Consider the following 27,669-nt stretch of genomic DNA (forward strand, 5'->3'; position numbering starts at 1 on the left):
ATCCTCTTTGAAGTGCAGTGTTCAAAATCTCCCCCCCACACACACACACAAAATAGTGTCATTGTCACACATATGACATTTTCATTCTGAATCTCAGTTTAAGCAGCTCATCAGCAAGCAAGTCCTGTGAAGAAGTTTATCTTTCACATTGTTCTACAGATCACAGCACAGTCGAAAAGAAAGAGGGGCCAGGGAAATGTTCAGTATGAGCTCTTGCTGGGCACAGTGGGAAAGATTGTAGATAGCTGAAGGTGTCATAAATAAAATATTTTCAGCTTCACCGACTGGTTATACAGTCTAGATCTCCTTTGTTGCAGTGGGTGGCATGCAACAAGTAGTGCAAGAATTTTTGACTATACTGTGGCACTTCCTTTCTCTTTCTCTGCATGCCCACCTGCTCACCCACCAAGTCTACTCTGGAGGGTTTAGGAGAAACCAACAACTGGTTTAGAGGGGAAGATAGTGGCGCACAGGAAGAGGACTACAGTGGTACCTCGGGTTACATACGAGTCAGGTTACATACACTTCAGGTTACAGACTCCGCTAACCCAGAAATAGTGCTTCAGGTTAAGAACTTTGCTTCAGGATGAGAACAGAAATCTTGCTCCAGCAGCGCGGCAGCAGCAGGAGGCCCCATTAGCTAAAGTGGTGCTTCAGGTTAAGAACAGTTTCAGGTTAAGAATGGACCTCCGGAACGAATTAAGTACTTAACCTGTCAGGGAACTGCCATCGGAGCCAGAGGTGGAGGCAAGGCTCCAGAGCGATGCTGGAGAGGGGCCCAGCAGGGGGAGAGGCAGCCCATCTGCTGGTTGAAGGAAATCAGCGTAACACCAGGGGTGAAGGGGGGGCAGATGGGGGAATCGGCAAAGGGGCTCCAGGACTCCTCGCCAGAGACCAGCGGGGAGAGCACGGGTCCTCCGCTGCCCACACCCACCCTGTGCAGAAGACTTCCACGCAGGGAGAGTAGGCGGAGACTTGGCGTCAAAGAACTTCTTTGCTGGAAGAAGTTCAAGAAACGCCCACTGACGGATTCTGTCAGCGACTGAAACAGCCACGAAGTGAAGGGCTGTCCAGACAGAAAGGGTTTAACCAGGTAACCTAGCCAGGAGTGGCGGCAACTTACGCACGAGCAACCCCTATAACCATTACATAACCCAAGGTACCACTGTAATGGAAAGGCTTAGTAAGATAGTGTATATTACTTCTATTCTTCCCAAGTAATGTCAATTGATTGTTACTGCGTTATTATGATAACAATGATGCTGATGGTGTTGATGAAGGTCATAGAACTTCTGTGCATGGATTCATGTTGTTTTGCAGTTTTTGGTCTGGATACTTTAGGTTTACAGGTATGTCATTTGCCTGTTCCTGAACTGATCAGAATCCAGAATGAAGAGATAACAATGTTTTTACTCCTTTCAAGTGCAAAGCTAAGGAATGAGCTTCCTAGGAATTTTCCTTTTAAAAGCAGGTATTGAAGAAAACACATTGAAAGGAAATAAACATCAGATTAGGGATCTGCCTTTGTACTTCGTTGAAATCAGAAGCCTAAAAAAATAGTCAGAAGCCTGCCTGTGTGTTATCTGCATGGAGATCATTAGCGCTGCATGGCTTAAAGACTAAAGGTTAAATTGAAAACTTTCACTGCAAGCCTAGAAGATTTACTTTCCAAATGACACATAGCAAGACCTTCGACTCCTAATAATCTAGGGTGAATTAAAGTCAAAATACTGTTTTCGTGTCTAGAATGCTTAAAAATCAACAGTAGATGCAAGAGAAGTTTTACAGAATTGAAGAAAACCCATGGTTTCACAAGTCACAGACAAAACTGAAACCTGGCTACCCCAAGTACAGTGTTCTAATTCTTGCAAGTTTGTGCCCCAGCATCCTATATCCCTGGCATCAGTTCTTTAAGGAACAGTTCAAACCCAAGCTCTGTCAGGATGTATGGAGTTTGGAAGAGGCACATCTCTGGCTGAACCTGGGCTATGCCAGCTCTAATCCTTCATCTTGGCTCAGCCAGAGATACATTGGCATAAGTCCTCCATGCTAGCTCAGACAGGGCTCAGCTGAAGCTGTCTGAGCCAAGGCTGGGATAAGTCACCAAATAGGGATGTCCTGGGGGCAGAAGAGAGAGCAGGAGGATCAATTGCAAACCCCTTTCAGCTCAGTCACCTGACCTAGCAACCCAGTGAAACATACACTGACAAGAAATCTGGTGTGAGTCAAACTCAATTCCAAAGGCTAGCAGTAGTTCTGCTCCTGAATGGAATTTGGAATAGGGGTAAGTTGCACCCACATAATTACCCCAGAGTAAATTATGCAGGCTTCCTATAGTTTTCATTGCTCTGCCTGTAACATATCTTTAGGTACCAGTCGTAAACATTCCTCTTCACCCAAGCCTTTGGCTAATTTAACAATCTATGGCCTTTCAAAATGTGTGTGGGGGGTATTTTATTTGATAAATAAAATAGAAAATAAAAGGAGCTTGAAGACTTTCCTCACTGCTTTGATTTTTGATTTGAAGTTTCGATCAGAATATCCAGTCGCATTATACAGAGACCAAATCAGGGATTTGTTGTGTCATCACTGCTAGAAATGAGAAGACAATCCACATCTGGATTTATGTGGTGCTCTTGCGATAGCAGCTGCTTTTCATGTCTTCACTTTGACACTTAAAAAATGAATTGCCATGGCAACAGCTGCAACCATTTATTATAGAACAGTAGAAGTGGAACTAACATTTGTGAAGGCAACGAGGCTATCAGAATAATATATTGTACAGACAGTGCTGGTTATTTTGAATGCAATACTCCTGTGTTGTTTTCAAAGTGGACAAACAGTTTAAAAAATTAAATATAGGTGACTGAATCTAGGGTGGGTTAATAGTTTTACACAGTAGGTAAAACTGCACTCCAGACTGAGTGTGCCCAAAAACTTGTTGTCAGTTGTTTTTTTACTTTTAAGTATGTGTTTGTGTGTACGAGAGCTAAGGAAATATGTGTTGCTTTATTTTTTAAAAAATAACACTTGTCATTTTTTTTCTTCATGGCACAATTACATGCTTAGCAACAAAATAGACACCTAGCCACGTGATACTGGCAAAAAGCTCCACTCATATACTATGCAAAGAATGAAAGTTCAATGTCTCTCTCCCTCCCCTTCCCCTCTCCTAATTTTTTCTCCCCTCCCATTTCTCCTCTCTTCCCCCTTCCCTCTCTTTCCCCTTCAACCTCACATTGCCTACAACAAAAAATGTCTCAAACTTACAGTAATTGATTTGCATGAAGAATTCTATGATTTAAAAACAGGGACACAATGTACTTTTGTTACTTATGGAAACTTTTTCAGTAATTGTTGTTAGCTGCTCTGAGCCCGGCTTTGGCTGGGGAGGGCGGGATATAAATAAAATGTGTATATATATATATATATATATATATATATATATGAGCACCCCCTTCTGTGATTCTTGTCAAATGTGCAAAACAGGGGTGGAGTGAAGCTGCCATTTTAAGAAGAGAAGCAGTGAATGTTAATCCCTCGCATCCACTGGTTTTTTTGCCCTTTCCTGCCACGTTCTCCCATCTTGTCTAGAACAAAAACAAAACCCAAAAAACCATAGTACAGAACTCCCAGCGTGTCACAGCCAAATTGGAAAAATTTGGTATCAAATGTATTTATTTCTTAAAATTGATTTCATACCAAGTAAATTGTAATTATTGGGATATCAAGCATCATTCTCTAGGCAAAATTGCTACAGCCCTGCTTTGAAGGGGCTTTTAGTTTGTCCATTATACCATGCATACTTTATTTTGCTGATGTAATTTATATTGTACTTGCTTAAGTACATACAGACACAATCTGACAGACAGATAAAATTCTGTTTCAGAGATTCAAATGGCTCAAGAATATCTAGTAGAAAAAGGTGCTCTCTAGTCTTTGATTTTGTTTTTAACACTGGAGTGTTAATATTTTTATTTCTTTAAAAAAAAACGTTTGGAAAGTGAAGAACGTAACCTGTTAATATATATGCTTCACCCCCAAGGACAAATATTTCCTTCATTTTATTAATATCCAGAAGCTCCAACTTTTCCTGCAGACAGGATTCTCAGGGAAAGCTGTGTCTGGCATATAGCATTTCTTGTGGGAGGAAAAGGATTTCTCCCCTACTTCTCTTAAGGCTACAAAGCCCTCAAAAGAAAGTTTAGACTTAAATGCTTCATTCTTCACTCACTAAAGTCTGAACATGCTTTCTGCTATAAACTTTGGTATTCATTCCAGGTTTGGTAAATTACTTTGTGCTACTTTTCTACTGAATGCTAAAGAATTGGGGGGGCGGGGGAGATAAGTTGCTCTGCTGTAGACTATTTGGGGAAATTTGCATGAAGAATGTATTTCATACATGATGGAACAGAGCAGCTTGAATTGGATTGAATTCACAGAAATATTTTCCTTTCCTCCTGTTTCATGATAGATTTTCAATTTTAGATTAAAAGAGTGTGCGGGAACATAGCTCCATTTCACCTCTTATATTGTGAAGTGCATGTGATGGCCTATTCCTGTGTTCTGAGACCTGAGCTGCAAGATCCATTGGTAGCCCTGTTCCTGCTTAAATTATCTCCCACCAGGCTGAAGGGCTGCTGTTCCAAGTCTGGTTTAAGAACCATCAGAATGGTTGCCTACCAACAGTTAGTACATCTGGCCAGCAGACAAAGCAACCCCGCAGGCAGTGCTGGATTTACGTATAAGCTAAACAAGCTATAGCTTAGGGCCCCACTCTCTTGGGCGCCCCCCAAAAAAAATTTAAGGGGGAAAAAACTCTGGATGTACATTTCCAAAATAGAAGATAAAAAATAAAATAAAATAAAATAAAACCTACATACAGCAACAGTGCTTTGTGTTGTGTAGGCTCCTATCTGTTATGTGCAAATGACTTTAGATACCTATTGTTGTTATTGTTGTTGTTTAGTCATTTAGTCATGTCCGACTCTTCGTGACCCCATGGACCAGAGCACGCCAGGCACTCCTGTCTTCCACTGCCTCCCGCAGTTTGGTCAAACTCATATTCGTAGCTTCAAGAACACTGCCCAACCATCTCGTCCTCTGTCATCCTCTTCTCTTTGTGCCCTCAATCTTTCCCAACATCAGGGTCTTTTCCAGGGAGTCTTCTCTTCTCATGAGGTGGCCAAAGTATTGGCGCCTCAGCTTCATGATCTGTCCTTCCAGTGAGCACTCAGGGCTGATTTCCTTAAAAATGGATAGGTTTGATGTGGTGAAGGGGCTTGAATAACTCAGAGAAGCTATGAGCTATGCCGTGCAGGGCCACCCAAGATGGACAGGTCATAGTGGAGAGTTTTGACCAAACGTGATCCACCTGGAGCAGGAACTGGCAAGCCACTCCAGTATCCCTGCCAAGAAAACTCCATGGACAAAGACAACAGGTACTTATTAGGTCCATAAATTACCATTTGGCATATATTCAACAAACAAAAACAGCAACAATTTGTTGTTGACAAAGGACAGCTGGATATATAAAGGGCCCCATTCCCTTCAGTAGCTTAGGGCCTCATCAAACCTAAATCCAACCCTGCCCACAGGGCACCTAACAGGTCCCCCCACTATCCATCTATCCACTATGGTGAGTTTTTCTTTTAATATCTATTTAAATTGTGGTAATTATTTCCAAACGTGTGTCTATAAACATAGATCAGCGTATGCAAATTTTATACCAATATATTTCATTATTTTGGTGATGTATAAGTGCCCATCCCACAATAGGCAGGGGGTGTCACAGTGCTGCCATAAAAAAACCCCAACCAAGATCTTGTCACTATTTGACTTGAGATATTAAGGCAGCCTTTGCTAACTTGGTGCCCTCCAGGTAATTTAAACCATAACTCCCATCATCCCCAGTCAGCCCATGTGCCAGGTTGGCAAAGGCTGAATTAAGGCCATAAAGTGCACCAGAGCAACAGATTCAGAGAGTAAGAGTGGTTGGCAATTGGTCCAAGTGACATACCTTACCTGGGCCAGTAGAGTGTTCATTACTCATCCTGGTGTTGTGATGCAGTAACAATCAATCTCTGTAAAACACCAGTTTGTGGGTACAGAATCTCTCTTTAAAAAGCTGCATTCCTCCTTCTGTTCAGGTTTCAGTGCATTTCCCTTGTCCACTTACTAAATGTAGGCCATGTGATACAGAACAGAAATCAATCTTGATTGCTCTCCTATTCAAATGCTGCATACATAAATTTAAACTGACAACATGAAAATATCCTGGGTAAACATCTACAAAGCACTAGAAGAGGGTCTTATCTCTCACACATGATCACTGAACACTGGTGGTTTAGAACTTAACTGCACGGAGTGAATCATACCTGTAAACCCAGCATCTCAGGAAGGGCCTCTAGAAATTGTGGATTTGGGACTCAAACTTTGCTTAATTGCTATGCGTAAACTCAAGTCATGGGACTGCCAACCGTCATGTATTGAATTGCTTTGGGCATTCAGTGGCAACTGTGGCTTTTTGAGCAATTGTATTGGACTGTGTCATCATTGGCTGGCCCTCAGCATGATGTTGCTGCTGGGCCTCAGCCCATCCCATCAACTGTTGTTGCTGGTTGCTGCTATCACCTTTCCACCATCCTGCCACAGCCACCAGAGCCCCCACATGGCACTGCTGCTTACTTCCAATTACTCACTTTAGGAAGGGCACTGTGGCACTCAGATTCTGCTCACAGGCCTCTCACAGACACCTGGTGGGCCACTGTCTGAACAGGATGCTAGACTAGATGGGCCTTTGGCCTGATCCACCTGGGCTTTTCTTATGTTCTTGCCTCCTTCTCCCAAAGTGTTTTACCTGTGGTGCTACTTATTATGGGAGCTGAGCCAATGCTTTGCTCTGTTCCACAGTGGAGGGCCACCATGTAAGATTCCCAAATATGCAATGCCTGGCATCAACAGCCTTGCACCTTGTAAAATCTACCACCCAGCAGCTCTGATGGTGGCAAGTACACCAGATAGGGCCCCAGTGGTTGCAGAGCAAGTGATGGGAGCTACTGAACTCCTCGACCTTTCAGTTCCAAAAATGTATATTCTTAGGAGAATGATGTTCATGAGAGATCAGCGGTATTGTGCCAAATAGAAGCTTTGTACCTACTGTGTGGCAGAAGGTTGTTGCTGTTGGTGGTGTTGTTTAGTCGTTTAGTCGTGTCCGACTCTTCGTGACCCCATGGACCAGAGCACGCCTGGCCCTCCTGTCTTCCACTGCCTCCCGCAGTTTGGTCAAACTCATGTTTGTAGCTTCGAGAACACTGTCCAACCATCTCATCCTCTGTCGTCCCCTTCTCCTTGTGCTCTTCCCCTTTTCCAGGGAGTCTTCTCTTCTCATGAGGTGGCCAAAGTACTGGAGCCTCAGCTTCACGATCTGTCCTTTCAGTGAGCACTCAGGGCTGATTTCCTTAAGAATGGATCAGTTTGATCTTCTTGCAGTCCACGGGACTCTCAAGAGTCTCCTCCAGCACCATAATTCAAAAGCATCAATTCTTCAGTGATCAGCCTTCTTTATGGTCCAGCCCTCACTTCCATACATCACTACTGGGAAAACCATGGCTTTAACTATACAGACCTTTGTAGGCAAGGTGATGTCTCTGCTTTTTAAGATGTGTGGCAGAATGTCAGATTAAATAGGTGTGTGTTTTTAAGTTTTTTTTCTGGTGTAAAATTTTCTAAAAATTGTGGAATCACAGAATTGTAGAGTTGGAAGGGACCTCAAGGGTCATCTAGTCCAGGCATCCCCAAACTTGGCCCTCCAGCCGTTTTGGGATTACAGCTCCCATTATCCCTGACCACTGGTCCTGTTAGCTAGGGATGATGGGAGTTGTAGTTCCAAAACAGCTGGAGGACCGAGTTTGGGGATGCCTAATCTAGTCCAACCCCCTGCAATGCCAGAATATGCAGTCAAGTGTCTTAGTGTGCTGTCTTATGCTAGCCTTTCAACTCCCCCCCAAAAAAACACCCCACCCTCCTTTGCTTAGGAAAAGAAGGGGTGAAAGGCATAAAATAAATATATCAAAACTGTTAGTCAGCTGCCACCTATAGAAATGGGCTGTTTTCCAAGGAGAAATGAGTATATTGTGTTTCAGTGTCGGTGAATAAGGTTAAGGATAGGTTGGATATTGTGTTCTGAGGAGTTATGTTCCTGCTTTTAGTACAGTACTCTGCCAAGGAAAGATTTCCCACCTAGGTGTTCCAATTGCCATGCTATAAAACAGTGTTCTTCACTTTGCAAATAGCCGAGCAATAAAGCATGCCATGCAGAGCATCATGAGCTGAAGGGAAGCATTTGCTGCTTCTGTCCCAGAGGGTTAACACTGAACAACATTGTAGACCTGCCATGGTAAGGCTTCACTTTCTCATGTTGAGCGTTGATTCTCTTAGATGCCAGCCAGCTCGTCATTGTTCAAAACAGTCTTGTTGCATTGCTGCTAGGTGATGTCATTTAGCAGAAAGGGGGAAATGCCAATCATGTTCTGCAGTTTGGTAAGCAAAATCAGGATGGGTGACATCTGGTTTGACAGCAGAATGTAAGAAAAGGATCTAGAGTGCTCAGTAAGCAGCAAGCCGGATACGAGGATTGAGGAGGCTAAACCAGTCAAGGAAATTCTAAGCTGCATCAAGAGAAGAGTACTGCAGCCAGCTCACAACATGTAGTGGTACAGACCTCACCTGGAGTACTATGCCAAGTTCTTGATTCTACAGTTTAAGAAGGATATAAACAAACAGGAATGTGTTCTGTGGAAGGTGAGCCATTTTAAATAAAGATGGCAGACCAAACTGCACTGTTTTGGACACCTCTGAAGATATATTTATTGGTTTGTGTTTCTCTTTTTGGAAATCTACCAAAGAATACAATAAAATTGGGATTAAGGGGTTTTCTCAGGACAGTGGATGGCACGTGTGCTGTGTCCTGTTGGTGGCACCTGCCCTTCTTCTGATAGGAAATGTTCCTTGGATGCGGGGAAGGGGGGGCTGAGGACGGTCAGTTGCAGGGGAATGAGAAATGTTTGGACGATGAAGAAAAAGAGTTTGGATTTGATATCTGCCTTTCACTCCCCTTTAAAGAGTCTCAAAGCAGCGAACAATCTCCTTTCCCTTCCTCCCCCACAACAAACACTCTGTGAGGTGGGTGAGGCTGAGAGACTTCAGAGAAGTGTGACTAGCCCAAGGTCACCCAGCACCTGCATGTGGAGGAGCGGGGAAGCAAACCCGGTTCACCAGATTACGAGTCTACCGCTCTTAACCACTACACCACACTGGCTCTCATGTTCCTATTTTCATCTGAGGAATGTTGGAAGGTATGCATGAACTGGCAGCAGTTCTCCAGGAGTTCAGGCAAGGGTCTTTCTCAGTCTTACTTGGAGACCAGGGACCTTCTGCAGACAAAACAGATACTTGCCACTAAGAAACAAACTCTTCCCCTTAAAGCGCTCACGGTTTCATTATTCCAAATATTTATTTGTACAAGCCCAGAGCATCATGGCTCCATACTGTATGAAAGGCAAGTGGGGTTCTTTCTGCTTCCGTATTTATAACAGTGACGTATATGCTTCAATGATCTGCTCAGGTCTAGCCCAGATTCAGGCCTCATTTAAACTTGAACAAATCAGCCCGTGTGCAACTCGTAATATTCTAGTAACTCTACGTTTCTGAGCTCCACAGTGCCTCTTTGAATGCAGTAATCCTGGAATTACGGACACGGCAGAATTTGTGGTCGACTCTTTAACTTAGTTTTATGAATTAGTAACACAAATGTGCCTTTCTCCAGTCGTTCTGCAGCTGATAATGAGCAAGGCTTATGCAGCATCCCTAAGCGCAGCAAATGCCGTGGTAGATCCTTTTAGCCTTATCTTTATCGTTTCCATTTCATTATGGTACAAGGGATTTGAGGCAGTGAATTTCAGGGAGGCTTATTGCCGTTCTCGGGTGGCTGCTGACACACAGCTTTCGGCACTATGCTTCACAATGCACTCAAGGTGCCATAATCTGCCTGATAGGCCCCTCTTGTCATGTCTTCTTGTTTAATTAGCATCAACTGATAAAGTGGGTTTGTTTCAGTTCACAAGCAGCAATGTCGCTCCTTTTGAAAATTGTAAGGGCATTTTAGGCTTTTATTTTTCTCCTTGTGGGTTGTTTTATGTTTAAGAAAATGATAATAATTTGTTGGGGCTGGTGTGCAGTTGGCAAAAAAAAAAAAAATCCCTTGACAAAGAAAACTGTAGCAACTGCCTATATAAGCACAAAATGAAGAAACTGAAGCTTTTTGCCACATCTCCACACCAGGAAACTTCACCTTCTAAATGTTGTGGGGAAAACAGGATTCCCATTGGGGGGAAAGAGTTAGTAAACCCCTTACTCATATTATATTACCTTGAACTCCTTGAATTGATATCTTTCATGAAATGTAAATGTACAGAGGTATTACAAGTTACTCAATATTCTCTCTAAAGGACTGCAAATTCACGGACAAGGCAGGGAAAAAATAGCAAGCTGTCCCTTTATATTGTTCATACCACAGACATTCAGACAACCTTCATGTATTGAAGTGGCTTCACTGCTGACACTATGCACACAGCTACACACACACCCCACCAAATGATGTACATGTGTAGAGTGTTGCTAAACAGTTTTTTTCCCCTCTCACTGGAAGGAAGAAATGCACATCTGTTTAAACTGATTTTTTAAAATCTATCTTAGCAACAATCATTCATTACTGGTTACAGCAGAAGCAAAGAGGCAAGGTGAAAGAGAAAGTAAACTCACAATTCAGAATGGCCACCCAGCTACCCTTTCACAGATACACTAACCATTTAGTAGCTCCCCCCCCCCCACACACACAGTCCAGTGGGTGTTAATTAAGGACTGTTGATTATTCCAACATAGGGAATCCTGGGCCAAGCAGGATTTCCACATGTATCGAGCTCTAAAGGCTTTATTTATAAAATCATTCAATTTATATTCCACCCTTCTTCCCAAAGGAAGAATTTTCCTTCAGAACTATGCTGTTGAGATGAAGAAAGCTTGAGGGGAACTAGGAGTGAACTTTTATGTTACAGGACTGTGAGCTCAGTTTATGTCCTAGGAGGAAATTCCTGACCATGTGTTCAGAGGTAACATGTTCCTTAATTCTAAGGCCTTCAGCCCTCTCTAGGCTCTGGTGAATTAAAAAAACAAAACAGTGTCAGTCCTGCAAGTCTGAAGCAGGGCTGTAAGAAGGCATCGTTTTCCATTCTGCCCTGTATTCAGTGCAAGCAGCACTGTTTCTGTTCTACTGCAATCCGTCTATCACCCAGAATTATGTTATTCATCTTGTTGTGGTGAAATTACACGAATTACATAAATTGCATTGGCATTACATTATTCCATCTCATTCGTTTCTGTGGAAATGCCAAGGATTGGACTTGAGATCTTTTGCATACAAAATGAGTGAGTGCTCTACCACTTAGCTGCAGACCTTCTCCTAAAATGAATTTTTAAAAACTCTTTAGTTGGGCATGCCAGCCACCCTATCACTTGGCACCTGCTTGCTCACATTGGCTGTGAATGACCCCCTCCACCCAGAACAACAACAACACCCCAACAACATAGTTATTTTCAGAACTCAAATCTGTATTATGGTGGCATTTTGTGAGAGCCACTACAGCTGTTTTTGTGGTACTTAGGTACTTAAAGATGCAAAGGTACTTCAGATGAAGCTACAGTGAATGAGTTGTGACTTTTTTCCCCAATTCCATTCATTTCAGGGTTTCTTGCTTTGTAGCAACATCAAAGAAAATTACACAGTTTAAAAACAATTACATAGAAACAGAAAGTTCTCTGCCAGGTCTGAGAAAAAAACCCATAATAGATTATTTCACAATGTGCTGCCTACTTTGGCAGTTTGTTATTTTGTTTTCCTCCCACAGTCTTCAACCACAGATGCTGGTAAAAGTATTTCTTTCAGTAGATGTTGGGGATGTAGGAACCATCTCACTGAACAGCCATGGAAACTAGAGGTGGTAGCAAATGTTGTTGGTCCTGTTTCGTGATGGGCAGTTTTCAGGGCATGGGGTGGGGGTCATTTTTTAATTTTGACCCCCTATACCACAAATTAGGACCTCTACCAGGTGCACTTAGTTTTCATCTGTGGCTCCTAGAAGCTGTCAACATGGGATAGTGGCCACAGACTGGGAACAGCTTCAACTGGTTGGCTATACCAGGTGAGGGTAGCCACTGGGTCTCAAACCCTTGGTGAGTTAGTGCCTTCTCCTGCATGTGAAAACAGGCTCCAGCGGATTGAGTGAACTTAACTAATAGTGGGTCCAATGATCAAGAAGGTGGTTTCTGTGTGTTCTCTAGAGGAAAGTGAGGGGCAGATAAGGCTCAACAACCTGAGAAGGTAGCTCAACTAGGAGAAGGGAAACTCTGATCCTAAACTTCCACCGCCTTGTGGAATATCTTCAGGAGAAGAAAAGGCTAATGAGTAAACTCTACACAAATGTGGAGTTGCATCCCTAAGATGGATGGATGTGCCTTGTACGCCTCCTGCAGCCAACCCAGTGCCAAACGTATTGCTCTCCTTTCCTTTGGATCACATCAGCAAAGCTGAGAGTGGGGTCTTGTCATCTGGGCAGCCCAGGACCTCCATACGCACTGCCCAAGCAGTACTGCTAGCACTGTAGTACTCCTGAAGAAAGACACTAATGAGAACAAGCTGCAGTGAAAGCTCCTGCCATGTGGTAGCATGGGCAAAAGCCATGATGCAGTTTCTACCCAGCTGCAAAATGATTGTGAAGTGGCTTTAGAACACATTCTGTATCTATTCAGTTGTTCAACATCCTGTGATTCCAGTCATCAAAGGGTGTGTGTGAGTGGAGGTGTGATCATTGGCCTATTCCCAGCCCTTGTATTCTCAGTGGGTCAACCCTTATGCCATCCATGCATTCAAGCTGAATTTCTCTAGCATGGAGCCTGCTCTACTCCTGTTGGCTCCCTGCATGCTTTACAACACTGCATGTTCCTGGTTGTAATCATTTGGGGACCTCCACTGCATTCTATTCATGTGGGGACCTGAACACACAGAGGACTGCAGGGAATCAACAATCAGGAATGCAATGGGAGGGACTGGTGAGATCACCCCAGCTCTCCTCTCTCCCGTCTTGCATGATTAGAACTGAGTTGGGAGGAATGACGACTGAATAAGGTTTTTTCTCTCTCCAGGAATTGCTTCTGCTTCTCTGTATGGCTTATGTACACATTGGATTTTTACAGGCTAATCTCTACCCTGGGTAATTTGCAAACAGTTGTATGCATGAAAGTATCCTGATGCACCGAGTCAAATAGAATGCCCATTGTATGGAGGCTGCCGGAAAACGTTTTTATGTCATGGTGGCACTTCATACAAGGGCTATAACATTTGAAATCTGCTTACCATGTGTACGGAGAGATTTCTTGCCAGCGTCACACGTTCCTGGCAGCGGCTCAAACCAGTTTGGAGGCTTTCCATGCTGTTGGCACCATCCGTGCAGTAAAAGGATTTCAGATATTTCAGCCACTGCTGGCTTGTGGGAGCATTTTTCAGGGGCCTCCTTATGGGGCAGTAATGTTTGTTGCTGTCCCTAAGTACCGTGAGCTACTTAGGTCAATCCAAAGACAGTGCCAATGCCTGCAGCGCAAATCTTTAAAATTTCATTTGAATGCAGCGTTGAGGAGTGTTGTATTGGGATTTAGAAAAGCTGCTGTAAAACACTGTAAGCCCATGGGACAGAGCAGAATATAAGTAAAACAAATAAGAAACCACTAAAATATTATGATATGTTGATATACGATGCTGGCACCAACTCTGATGAATTTTCGGCGCCAGTTGAAGCCTCTCCTACTCCTGCAGATTTTTATGGGGCTTAACTATCTTGGCTGGGATTTTGACCATTATTGCTGCTATTGATTCTGCTGCAGTTTTATCTGCTCCTCTTATTTGTATTCATGCTTTGGTTTATTGCAGTTCCTGATTTTAATGTGTGTGCGTGTTTTTAATTGCACCCTGTTATGATGAAGTGTGGGTTAAAAATATTTCAGATAAATTAATGTTAGAACCATTTTACATGTTAGCTTTGCAGCAGCATGCTTACAGCTTTCCTGTGGTTGGCTCCCACTCTGATGCTCCACATGGGTCGTGAACTATATCAATGCATCGCGATAGCTTACCACAGAGGAGTGAGCCACGACCAAATGGCAATGGCAATTGTTTACATTGCTCCTTCATCATCTTCAAATCACAAATGACGCCTAGCCCAGTGTGCTTTTACAAAGCCATTGCTGCATCTCATTTGGCTAGTTGCTCACTAGAGTACATGCATTTGCTGGGCTGACAAGTTCTTTAATATTCATAATCATAAAATATTCACATCAGTTTAAAATAAATGTAAAATTTTAATGCATAAAATACCAAGCATTTTCCAGCAATACAAACTGCTATTAAGAATCCTGTGCCAAATGCTCTTTGACAGCCTGCAGAAAAGACATCAAGAGCTGAAAGGGCCATAGAAATCTGAAATGTTTCTTAATTAGTATTTGGGATGCTTGAGGCTAGTGTGTGTATCTCTTAAATTTAATGGCCTAACAAAAAAAAACAAAAGAAAGCAGAAGAGTGTGCCAGCTTGGCAGTATTATTCACATTCTGGGTATCGGGTCTCTGCTAGTGAGCAGGAAGTTTGATGCCCTCGAAAATGCTCTAAGTAGATGATCTTCCCATTGTGGCACAGCATTAATTTCCCATAAGAGTATAATGGTGTCAACAGCCAAAGACTTGGCTATAAAGAGAGGACCTCTGGCAGAGGAAACAGTTTTCTTTTCTGCAAGAGACTGTTTGGCCTGTGCCTCCCCAGGGCTTCATATTGCAAGGCTGTTGACACTCTCACAATTCTGTTTATGAAGGGTAAAGCTAGTGAATGGAACGACTATAATGGTTTATGACAAGATCACTGCCGAAGATTTTGTACGTCCCATGATTTGTATGGGCCATTTGTTGGTAAGCAATAAAAGTGGCCCTTTTATCAGGAATATTTGTGAATGCATCACTGTTCTGAAGACATATGGCCAATAAGTAATTCAAAGTTATCTATCTTCCCTGAAGATCCCTTACATGCCTACCATGTTTTAATGTCTAGTTGGCTTGGAAATAATACTCTTTATGACACTTGTAGCACAAGAAAATGTTTACTGACTGGCAGGAAATGACAGCCGCACACAATATTGCCTTAAAAAATAAGCCCTTATTTCATCTTCCCTGTGACTTTCCAATCTTCTAGGAACCCTGAGGAGCAATTGCCAGTCCGTGCTAAAGTACATTCTTAAGCTCTTGATTTCAGTCTCTGTGCCATGTGATAGAATTCATTATTCCTCTCTCCTTTTTGTCTCCCTTCAGTTCAATATCAATTTACAGTCCCAAGGAGAATCCCAATGCCTTTGACGCTGCCGCCTTCTTCCAGTCGGTGGGGAATTTTCTAGGGATTTTTGCTGGATCGTTTGCTATGGGATCTGCCTATGCCATTGTTGCTGCTTTGATATCCTTTGCTGGTTGTTATCAAATGTCCAAAACTTAACATGTTTGGAAGAGCAGTTGCTGCAAAAGAGAATACAATTATTTTCTGTTTGATCAAGATTTCAGTAATACTCTGAACTTCACCTCTCTGCGTACACTATTTTGAATTGACAATGGTTCCTGCGGCTGAAATGCAGTTACATTTGTGCCACATCTGTTGCCAACTATGCAGATGTGTGACTACAGCTGCATGCAAGCCATACATACATACAAGCCATTCAACTAAATCCTACTCAGTGTAGGCTCATTGAAATTAATGACCAAGACCAAGTTAGGTCCACTTATTTTATTGTGATGCTGTTCTGAGCACAGCTTAGTTGAATACCACCCTTAAAGCACATGACTTCCCACAAGGAATACTGGGAAATGTATTTTGTAAAGGTGGCTGGCAATTGTAGCTCTTGGAGGGATAAACTTTGTGAGAAGTCATGTGCTTTAAATATATATAAATGCCTAAGAAGGGCCTGCTGGATCAGGCTAAGGGCCCATTTAGTCCAACATCCTGTTATTGCAGTGGCCAACTGGATGCCTGTAGAAAACATGCAAGCAAGACCTGAGTACAGGAGCACTCTGCCCTTCCTGTGGTTTCCTAAAGCCTCAAGTAGTAGGAGAAGGGAGGAGAAAACAGTTTTATAATTTTCATTCCCTTCTTTTGCCAGTCATATCTCCCAGTGCATGTACCCAACACCTTCAAATAGTATTGTTGCTGATGGGCTAAATCCAAGTGTAGGCTGCAGTCCTAAGCCCCACTAACCTGGGAGCAAGTTCCACTGAATTCAGTAGGGCTTACTTCTTAGCAGACATGCTTAGGATTGCTTAGGACTGTGCTGTCAGTCACACTAAGTGTAGACTGACTGAAATCAACGAGATTCAAGTTCAGTGGGCTTCCTCTAAGCTTGGCTAAGCCTGGATACACCCCAGTGTGTGTGTGTGTGTGTGTGTGTGTGTGTGTGTGTGTGTTTTGATGTGCATATTCAACATGGCCGTGAAGACAGGACAGAATTACAACAGAAACTATGATTAATTATGATGGCACTTTTGTATGAGATCAGGGTAAAATCTAAATGTCTCTAATAAGCATTGCCGGACTATTAGAACATTAAAACTTAGGGAGTTTCCTATATTTTTCTGGGCATTTGGCAAAATCAACAATTACATCTGGTTGACAAACGAAACTGAATATCTCAGAGTATTTTCCTCTCGCTGGGTTTCTCTGTCATGCAAACACATTTATGTTTCTCCCTAGAGATACTTGACCCTGCCTCTCTTAACAGAAAGCCACTTTCCACTTTGGAAGTTTATATACAGAAATAGTAAAAGCACACAGGGAAAAAACCTCATGTTTCTTTGCAGCCAGGGAGGGTTCTGGTCTTCCACTCCATTCTTTACATCTTGGGGCACTAGGGCATGGATGGCTAACCTCCGGCCCTGAAGGTGTTATTAGACATCAACTCCCATCAGCTCAAACCACTACGACCAAAGGTTAAGGATTATGGGTGTTGTAGTCCAACAGCAGCTGGAGGGGCAGCAGTTCCCCAGCCCTGCAACAGTCAATCAGTTGGAGAGTGTAAGCTTGGGGCGGCTGGGTTGAATGGGCAAAAAAGCAGTTATGGCTTCCCCCAAATAATTCTGGGGGCTATGGTATGTTGAGAGTGCTTAGAATTGTTAAGAAACCCCTGTGTCCCTCACAGTGCTTCCATTTCCAGAATGAGTTTAATTATCAATCCTTCTTCACAGGGAACTTAGGGAATAGGGGCCTCTTCATGCTCAGCACCCTTAACAAGCAAGCTCCAAGAATCTGAAGCAATGGCTGTTCCAAGTGGTATCATAGTGCTCTAATTGTATTGTGTGGCTATTGCATTAGAATCCCAACAGGGGGAGAAGTACTAGGCAGATCCCCACCCCCACCACTCTGCACAAATCATGTTTTAACCCAAAGGAATGAAACAGCTATTCAGGCTGAATGTTTGAATCTAATCTTCCTCCTTTTGCTTTATTGGAACAGATCTTAATATGCCAATTTTCTCTTTCTTAAATCAATGCTAAATAAACTCCACTGAGCCAATGGTGACCTTCCCCTTAGCCTGGAATAATATAATCCTTGAGCTAATTTTGACTTGATCATCTTGTTTGCCATTTGACTTTGTCACAGCTGCATTTCTGTGACCTGAAAACATTGCCACGAGGAGTGGAAATAAAATTAGACACCATCTGAACTGAACTAATGTGGAAAAATTAAAGCTAAATTTGACCACATGATCGTAGTGGTTTATTAAACTGCTTCAGAATATGAATGGTTATAAGCAAAGTGAGGGACACCATTCTTTCAATTTCATGATGAAAACTCATTCAAAGCACAGCTTGTTTCTTATTTTTTAATGTAATGTATGTCATAGACTGTCAGAAGCAAAAAATTATCAGGAATGGAAATTGTCCCAAAATCCAAGTTGTTTGCAACTCTGTCCCCTCACCCCAGGTCCGTGCTGAGCTTCTCTGAGGCCCAGGGTGGCAGTCTCGTTAGAATAAAGTTATAAACCCAAACAAAAAAGCAGCCAGTCCCTGGCAGCGCTGCCCCCCACCCCAGCCAGCTTTTTCCACTGAGGCCTGGGGAAAGTGTATCTGGCTGCCCCCACATCCCTCCACAGACCTGCCTCACCCCACAAAGTCTAAGAGAGATCTACCAAGTGGTACATAGCTTACCCACAGTGTGCATGTATTCACTGAGGAATATTCACCTGCCAAGTGAGGTAAATACTTTTGCTGTACATCAGAAATTTGGTGAAGCAGAATTCATCAAAATATTATTCCCACTTGGTAGAACAAGACAGTAAGTGGCTTCCCTTCTTCTGCCACCTTAGTAGTGAAGGAGCCGCTACGCAATGTGCCCATCCCATGTCATCCTGGTACCATCAACGAGCCACATTGCAAGAGCTCATGATGTACCCCCTTCCTGTTGCACCATTAATTTCAAATACCCTCATCTAAAAGTCATGTGAATTGGCCTGGCGATGAGCTATTTGATGGACCAGGTATCCTTACTTTTATATTTCTTATATCTGAGAGGTGTGGTTGGAATCACTTCCCTTAGACGCTATTTCGCTTCTGCAAAATTGTCTGCGAGTCCATTATGTGTGATCTCTGAGGACTGCCTTTTTTCCAGCACCTGTATCAAACAGTGTGACAAGATCAATTTTGAAATCTGCAAAATGCTGCAAGCGGCGTTGATTCCTAACATTTTCCTTAACGTTGTTTCCTCTCGCACTTGACAAAATTCACCAAGCTGTGTGACTTTCCTATGTTAGAAACTGGCCTGTTTTTCCTTTTGTCTTGGAGTGCTTTCTTGTCCGCTGAAGCTGCTGGCCTTACAGGTAAGTGCTTCATATCGCTGAATACGAAGAAGTCCCAGGGGATCCAATTACAGATGGGGGAGAAATTCACTACAGTTCACATTGAAGGCAAACCTATGAAAATTGTTCTCCCCAAACAATATGCAAACTGAAACACAGCCATCCTTCGAAATTAGCATTTGACCAAATTTTGCAAAGCAGTTCTCCAGGCAAGTAATGCATGCAAGGGTAAAGTGTGCAAAGAATTGCAGAAATTAGGGGGAGGGACATGGGGGGGACACTATGTTAGGAGAACTTGCTTGGCAAAAAAATGTGTATTTTAGGTTAAATGGCACAAATATATATATATTAGGAGCATTTTGCACTAAAATGCTGATGAATCTTTTTAAATGTAAACTGATGTGGAAATATGGAGAATTGAACTTGAGCTTGGAAAGTGAGAAACTGAAATTGGCAAATCTGCCCATCCCTAGGCACTCTGATCTGGAAATCAAAATAGACAGGAATGCATATGGCAGGAGCCTTTTTTGTCTCTTGACAGGTTGGATCTCTCCGTTAAAATGGATAGGGAAGTTGTTTCAAAAGAGAGCTCTCCATGTGTGCATCAGAGCTCCCGTGCCTGCAACAGATCTTTCAGTTGTGATGTAAGAAAAGCACAACATTTACTTCTGAGAATGAGGTTACAGAAAGCTTCCCACACAGCTCGCTGTTTCTATATCCATTGTAAAAATGTGTGGGTGGTGGAAACATTCATCCTTAAGCACAAAGCAGAGGTAATAATGGATTCCCCTTACTCTACAGCTTTGATGTACATAAATGGGTGGGAGTTCCTTGTTTTCTTTAGTTTTTGACAACCTATTTAGGAAGCCTTTAGCAATAGTAGAGATTCACAAGTTGATCAACAAACACAGATGGCCTTCCCAACTATATATCCCAGCTCCTATATGTCCCTGTACCAATTCATTGTTTCTAAAATCGTTAAGAAGTCAGACCCAGGCTGGCCCAAGATGTTTTTCTGCCTCCACCCTCTTCATTAAGGTACATAGTATGAAAGCAAACACCGATCAAGTTATTCTGGCGCCTGAGGCTTCTTCTTCTTTGTTATTATTGGGGTGGGGAGTTGCACAATTGGAAATGAAAGCCGTTTGCTGGCACCCTACCTTAGCATCAGGCCACGTCCCTCCCCCTGCCTGCACTCCCCATCTTTTAATGTATCAGCACTTTGGGGGGTGGGGGTGGAACACTGATTAGAATTGTAGGTAGGCTTCAGCTCAGGCACTGGGTATATATCCCTTCTCAGCCTCCAGATGGAGGGCTTACACTTGAGCAGGGTCATGCCTGGGATTATGGGACTGCCTCAAGATGTGGATCTACCTAGGGGGCCCTCCAAGGGCGCTGCTGGAAGCTCTATGGCCCATCTGCCCCCATGGACAGAGTCTTCCCACTAGACCCCTCTAATGGGGTACCCACTGGAAAAGAAACCAAAGGATGACTCATGTTAGATATGCAAAAAAAACTTCAGACATTCTGCTGCCAGATTAGATGATCAGAACTGTACTCTTATCATTTCCTGAAGAAAATTGGTCTTAAGTCTGAAATATTATACCTTGGTCTAGTGCTGGTTATAAAATGTAAAAAATAAAATAAAAAGTCAGGTGAGATTGTGCTGCAATGGAATGAGTGATGGTTAAAGATCTCCTGAGAAATATACTTGGCCACCACTTCAAATAAGCAGTTTCTAATTTAGGTGGGATTTCGCCTGGCTTAACTGGTCGGCCAGCAAAACAATCAGAGGCAAGATAAGGCTGGTGGTATAAAAAATAAATAAAAATGGTACTCTCTTACCATTAGCGAAGTGTGAGCATTCCCTTGTGCACAACATTCTGCTTTGTAAATTTTGTTTTAAATGATTGTGCAAATGAATGCATTTGTATGTCCAGTGAAAGGATTAGAAAGACCAGTTTTTATTTTACTTCTAATTTGCTTTTGGATAAGCAGCAATTTCCTTTCAAATGACTTCAGCAATTTTTCTGTTTGTAAGCAAATGAAAGGATGTTTCATTTCCTTACAATGTTCTTGGGTTTTGTTTTTGTTTTGTTTTTTTTTAAAAAAGACATCTAATTGGATCTAGATTGTGCCTTCCACTCACATCTTGGCCTCTAAAAATAGTTTACTACAGCTACTATGTAAGTGTAAAACCCATCTGTGCACAGTGACACGCCCCAAAAAAATTTACTGCTATGATTTCAGATACTTGTTATGTTAAAAGAACAGGATGAAACACTTTCCAAGCTGAGTGAAGGGAGTGACTATGTATGCTACTTGGAGTGTGAAAAGATGGCATGTGTCAATTATTTTATGGTTGGTTGTACAATATGTTCCAGCCATCTAAAAATGGAATTTAACTTTACACTGGCTGTGGATCAAGCAATGAAATCATTGTTTGTCACATATCTTATTTCTCATATTATTATTTTTGTGGCTAACTTGAAAAAGTTATGCAAACCAGTTGGGTGTTGCTTCACACTTGAGGCTTGCCTTGTAAATTGGGAACTGTGCCATTTGACATCTTGGAAGCTACCAGGTCACCTGATTAGCATATAAATTGGGCCTTGTAAAGGTGAGTCTACCCAACCAGTGCATCTAAGTATCACCGGTGATGTAACAGCAGTTGTAATGGCAACTCCCCTATTCAAGCTCTTTAAAAACATGGCATGAGATGCATCCCACTTTGGGTCTCCTACCAGCAGTTGCATTTTGATATGTTTGACCCTCTAAAATCAACGTGATACACTCTGACAGTCCACCAATGTGATGAGAAGCGCACTTTCCTTTGTGTATTAATACATGTGGCTACAGAATTTAGACAGAGGTAATGGGGCCATACGTTGCTTTTCCTGTCCTGTTTCTATCAGGCCTTGGGCGGAATCCTTTTGTCCATCTTCCTCTTTGCGGCGGCGATACCAGGGTTCCCCGTTAAAGGGGTTTTCTGAAGGGAGGCTTTGACCGTACGCCGAAAGGTCGTCATTGCTCTCCCCTGCGGCGGCGTTACGGGGGCGGCTATCTCTGCTTGAACATATGTTCTCCAGAGCCGGCCCATCCCCCCCACACACACTGGATAACCCTGATGCTCCCTAGGTCCCCGGCTGGGGACTGGGGAGGGAGAACGCCCAATGCCTGAGCCAAGGTCTACCCACATTTGAAATTTAATAAAGTTGTGGCCAATTTAATCCCATAGCACGTTGTCTTGAGTCATTATTCCACATGACGGGGGGACCGCGCGGGATCTGGGGACTCCGCCTGTCCACGCAATGACCGCTCCCCGCTTAAAACGGGGGGCGCCCTTTGCGTGGATGCGTGCAGCCCCTAGATCTGGAGCGGCTCCAACAGCATAGGCTTGGCTTTGCCTTCCCTCAGGTGGGATACCTGGAGGTCTCCGCCCTGGAGCCAAGTGAGGATTCCCAGGTAAGATCCTCCCTCTATTGTGTGGGCAGGTAATCCCTCCCCTACCTGGCCTGGTCTCCTTGGCAACGCTTCCCCCAGGTGGGATTGGACAACTGACTGAGGTAGGCGGAGACCTCCAGGTATCCCACCTGAGGGAAGGCAAAGCCAAGCCTATGCTGATGGAGCCGCTCCAGATCTAGGGGCTGCACGCGTCCACGCAAAGGGCACCCCCCGTTTTAAGCGGGGAGCGGTCATTCCTGTCCTGTTTCTGCCCTCAGCATCCTTATATTGGATGTGAACATCCAAGACAGGGAAGCCAATGCATGTAGAGATATACACATGTAGGCTCCATCTGTGATGAAGGATCTCTACAAGAAATCTCAGTCTCTCTCTCTCTCTCTCTCTCTCTCTCTCTCTCTCTCTCTCTCTCTTGTCTTTAGCCCGTGCAATCTCAGGTGCATTGGCAGCAGCACTGCCCCATTGGTCCTCGATTAAATGAAGCTATAATCATATGAGTAAGGTAAAGGTAAAGGTACCCCTGCCCGTACGGGCCAGTCGTGTCCAACTCTAGGGTTGTGCGCCCATCTCACTTAAGAGGCCGGGGGCCAGCGCTGTCCGGAGACACTTCCGGGTCACGTGGCCAGCGTGACGAAGCTGCTCTGGCAAGCCAGCACCAGCGCAGCACACGAAAATGCCGTTTACCTTCCCGCTATAAAGCGGTACCTATTTATCTACTTGCACTTAAGAGTGCTTTCGAACTGCTAGGTGGGCAGGAGCTGGGACCAAACGACGGGAGCTCACCCCGCCGTGGGGATTCGAACCGCCGACCATACAATCGGCAAGTCCTAGGCACTGAGGTTTTACCCACAGCACCACCCGCGTCCCTATCATATGAGTAAAGGGGCTCAATTCACAGCATGAATCAGAAGGGTTATTTCAGAACACAACACTCTATGGTAACAGGTCTTAATTCAGCAATTAATGCTTCATGGCATTATGACCTGTAAATTGCCAGCAACAGTTGCTATGCACACTGCTCCACATATTGGATACAAGTTTTCTTCTCCTTAAGCATATACAGTCAAACCTCAGTTGTTGAAAATAATCTGTTCTGGAAGCCTGTTCAGCTTTTGAAACGTTCAACAGCCAAAACACGGCTTCCAATTGGCTGCAAGAGCTTCGGATGTTTGGCTTCCTAAAAACGTCTGAAAACCGGAGCATTTACTTCTGGGTTTTTGGTGTTCGGGAGCCGAATTGTTTGAAAACAGAGCCATTTGGAAGCCGAGGTTTGACTGTATTATTATTAAAGGGGCAGTAGCAATACCCATGGGCTCCTGTTTATTACTAGAAAAAATTCTGCATCAGAACTGTGGGACAAGCTTAGGATTGTTCTGAAAAAGTTTCTTATTTTGATTTCTGTTATTGCTAAGCCAAAAGGCCACCACATTGGTTAATTTCCCCCATACTCAGGATGGAGCAGCCCCTTTCAGAAATTTTAAGGGAACCCATAAACAGCAGGTGAAGTATTCCTCCCACTTAGTGGTGGCAGCAATTGTGTGAAAGCAAGGGCAAAAAGCATCGCCATTTAGCTTCATCACAAGAATTGTAGACAATGAGATTTGGCTATGTGAAAATGTCTGAAGTCAACATAGACTGGGGACAATGCTTTCCATCCTCACGCCGACATATTTTGTGTTTAAAAATAGGGGGGAAATAATCTGGTAAGGAGCTTAATCACCACAAGGATTTTGAAAACAACAGCAAAAAAGGCACATGTGTGTGAAACCCTCCCTCACCATCCTTTATTTCAAGACACAATAAACATATCGTAAGATCTTTCAGTTCAGTCATAGTTCCTATATTTCTTTTCCTCTGAACTCACAGATTGTTCCTGGGAGAGGAAATACAGATAATAGTGTTTAAACTCAGCACCCTATGGAAAGTCTGGAACAAATATCAAACTCTTTTATAGATCTCATAGTGTGTGAATACAAGGTCTGTTAAATTGCAACAGTTCTTTCAGAATGACAATAACCCTAGAAAACACAACTTTTTTAAAGAAGCAGCTGAGCTGTATTTAGAACAGGGTGCTATCTCTCTGCTGAGATGTCATTGCAAAGTGTCAGGTCTCTGGATGAATGCCCTAAATGTTTAACTCAGCCACTTTTCTGATGCTTCCTGTCAGCCGGACGCAAACTAGGACTCTCCGGTGAAAGCCTTAGAGTACTGTCAAGCTTTACAGTTTGTACAGCACAATTGACAAAAGCCTCAAAGCGACACTCTGACATCCAGTTGTGTGGGACATTCCAATTAAAATAGTCCTTGGAGATATTGTCACCCTGGTTTTGATTTGATACAAACTGCCCAGAAGTAGAAATTCAGGTTTATTTCAAGAGGACTCTTTCCTGTAAGAACAACCAAAAACTCGGGGGGGGGGGGATGTATTTCCTTTTACATAAAGGGATAGTTCTGGTAACTATTATCAACAGAGATGACGTATATAAAAAAAAATCTGCAGTTATTTGACGCTTAATAGTTTTCTTTTTCCTATTTACATCAATAGCGCTCCTTGGCAAAGTTGCTAAGTATCACCTTTCTTAGGAAGATTGGTTAATTGTTATCAGTAGCTGAACTTCTCAATGGCCAAAACAAAGATGGGGCAACTGTGGCCTTCCAAATACAGCTCCCATCATCCCTGACCATTGACCATGCTGGTTGCTGCTAAGGTGACTTGAAGACCAATGACATCGTCAGTACGCCTGATTCCCCATCCCTAGGCTAGCCTAGTTCTCAGAGGACATCTAGCAAGGGGATGGTGATGGAGAATAGAAATCGCTTTTTGAGAGAGGCATAGAGACTCAGCAAACTTGGATCTGGGATTCTGTGAGCTAACAGCATTTTGGAGTCCTGACAGTCTCCCTGGAGACCTGATGCTGGAGCCATGGATTTTGGTTGTCTCTTGGGGTGTTTAAGCTGTTCACCACTTGTATATTTGTAAATAAACATAAATATTACAGAATGCCAATATGCCTCCAATGACCTCCTTCCGAAAGAAAACAAATATGCTTGAGCTCTGTGCCCTGGAACTCCTCATCACTCAGAGACATGAAGTGAATGTACAAGTTTTATTAATGTGATCAACATTATATTCTAAGATGAACTGCAGCTCTTTCTATTTGGAATGTAATTTTCCCTGATCCTTTCCTCCCTAACTTCAGAGGAAGCAAACTTTGTTTTATACAATAAGAAACCCTTCAAATACATAATTTGAAAACCTACTTTAGCGTCTTTTTAAATTTATTTCTTGCTCATTATCAAAGAACTTGGCACAGTTGGGGTTTTCATACCTGCAAATAGATTTGGCAGAAGCATCTTTTTTATTATCACTTCCCCCCAATCTATATTTTATTTGATTTAGTCATACTTTAGTGAGGGAGAAATTCCATTGTTCATTTTACCTTAGATTTTTACTTGTGCACTGTTGCTCATTTTAATCAATGGTGGATGCTGCTGACTCAGTCAATTATGATGATCAAATAGCAGCGGAAAGGGTGGAAAGTTGGCTATTATTTAATTGCAAGTACCCATTCTTCTCACAGCTGCAGCTGAGAGGGAATTTCTCAAGCTACAGCAATCAAAGTAGCCAATATTTCTCTAATGTTGGAATTTTTTTAAGTTTCCTTGAAAATGAACATCCAGGTTAGTAGAAAATTGGTTCCCAATGAAGGAATTTGTTGCTTTCAGGCCCAGAAGCAGAAGGCCCCACTAACATTTAATGAGAAGAGAACCAGTGAATTTTTTTTTCATGACAAATGCTTTTCAGGGGATAGCTGTTTGAAAGATGAAGCTGGATGATGTCAAAAGGAAATTGAATATTTCCACTAATACATCTCCCCATAAAGAATAATGCACAGTTTATAACTCACATACAGTAATGAGGGGCTGCTGTCATGTGATTTTGGTCTTCCAAAGCATGCTCTCTCTTTTTTTATCTTGCATTTTTATGCTGTGAACTAACCTGAGAACTACGAATGAAGGGTGAATAAAATATTGCACACACCATATGAATAGCAATGTCCATCAATTTAGGGGGTTGTATGGCCCCCTCATATATTTTATTGGGGGCACGAAGGAACCTCAGCTCCTAGGAGTTGACTGCTTTGTTGCCCAAGAAGGGGAGATTAGCAACTGGCTGGTAGTCACTTAGATTTTCCAAATCCAGGGAGAGTTTCTTGAGGAGTGGTTTTACCACTGCTTCCTTCAAGCAGTCAGGGACCGCCCCCTCTCACTAGGAAGCATTAATCACTCCCCACCCGGCCCATCTAGCTGTCCCCTCTCTGCTGGTTTTTATCAACAAAGAGGGGCAACTGTCCAGAGCGCAAGTGGTCACCCTGACCAATCCAAGCACCTTGTCCACATCATCAGTGGCCCTCGAGGTCCCTTCTATGATTCTGTGATTCAATTCATGCCTAATCCTAGCAATATAATGATAGCAATGGAGGGCCATTTAGGTGGGGACACAGAAAAGTAGAGGCGCACATTGTGTTTCACACATATTTATGGATAATGCACATGGCTTACACACATTGGCCATGTAATATGCACACTATATATTTAAAGCAGAATTATACCACTTTAAGCAGAATCCTGGGAACGATGGTTTGTTAAGGATGCTGAGAGTTTTTAAGAGACCCCTGTTCCCCTTATAGAGCTACAGTTCCTAGAGTGGTTTACAATCAACCCTTCTTCCCAGAGAATACCCTCTTCTGGAATGCAGAAAGAGGTTGAAGGTGTCCCAAACCCCATTCCATCCACAACTGTGACATCAGAAGATCTTATGGAATATGCCAGCCATGAATGCTGCCTTGAGTTGTTAGCATGATAACAACTAATCTGTGAGAAAAAGAAGGCAGAATATAATGCAGTTTTCAAAAAGGTGGGGGAATATAGAGGCAACTTAAGAAAGCACTGGGGTTGTGTATTTTAGGGTATTATCTAGTCCAAATACTCTTACATGTAATATACATTTAAAAAACACTTCCAGGATTCAAAGTGTGGTGGTGCATCTTTTAAAGAATATCAGTAGGTAGAGTAAATCCCACGAAGGTCTCAGGAAAAATAAGGGAAACCTCATTATCTGAAGAGCAAGTTAAGTTCTATGGGCATATTTATGCTGCTGCTACTGCTTGGTGGTTTTAATGTTTTGTGGCTTTATGAGGAATTACAAAAAAATATTTTTTA

The 27,669-nt window shown here is 42.9% G+C and overlaps 1 protein-coding gene across 1 annotated transcript in view; it reads left to right on the forward strand.

Moving 5' to 3' along the window:
• SLC9A9 (solute carrier family 9 member A9) overlaps positions 1-27,669 on the forward strand; it is a 261,350-nt gene that overhangs the window by 100,606 nt on the left and 133,075 nt on the right. Inside the window, exons 7-8 of the mRNA XM_083613281.1 lie at positions 15,461-15,599; positions 18,900-19,005. Of these exons, the coding sequence (XP_083469407.1) occupies positions 15,461-15,599; positions 18,900-19,005 (245 nt within the window). The remainder of the gene's footprint in view (positions 1-15,460; positions 15,600-18,899; positions 19,006-27,669) is intronic.

The sequence above is a fragment of the Podarcis filfolensis genome (genome assembly GCF_964270895.1).
Source record: "Podarcis filfolensis genome assembly, chromosome: 5".
NCBI classification, from domain to species: Eukaryota; Metazoa; Chordata; class Lepidosauria; order Squamata; family Lacertidae; genus Podarcis; species Podarcis filfolensis.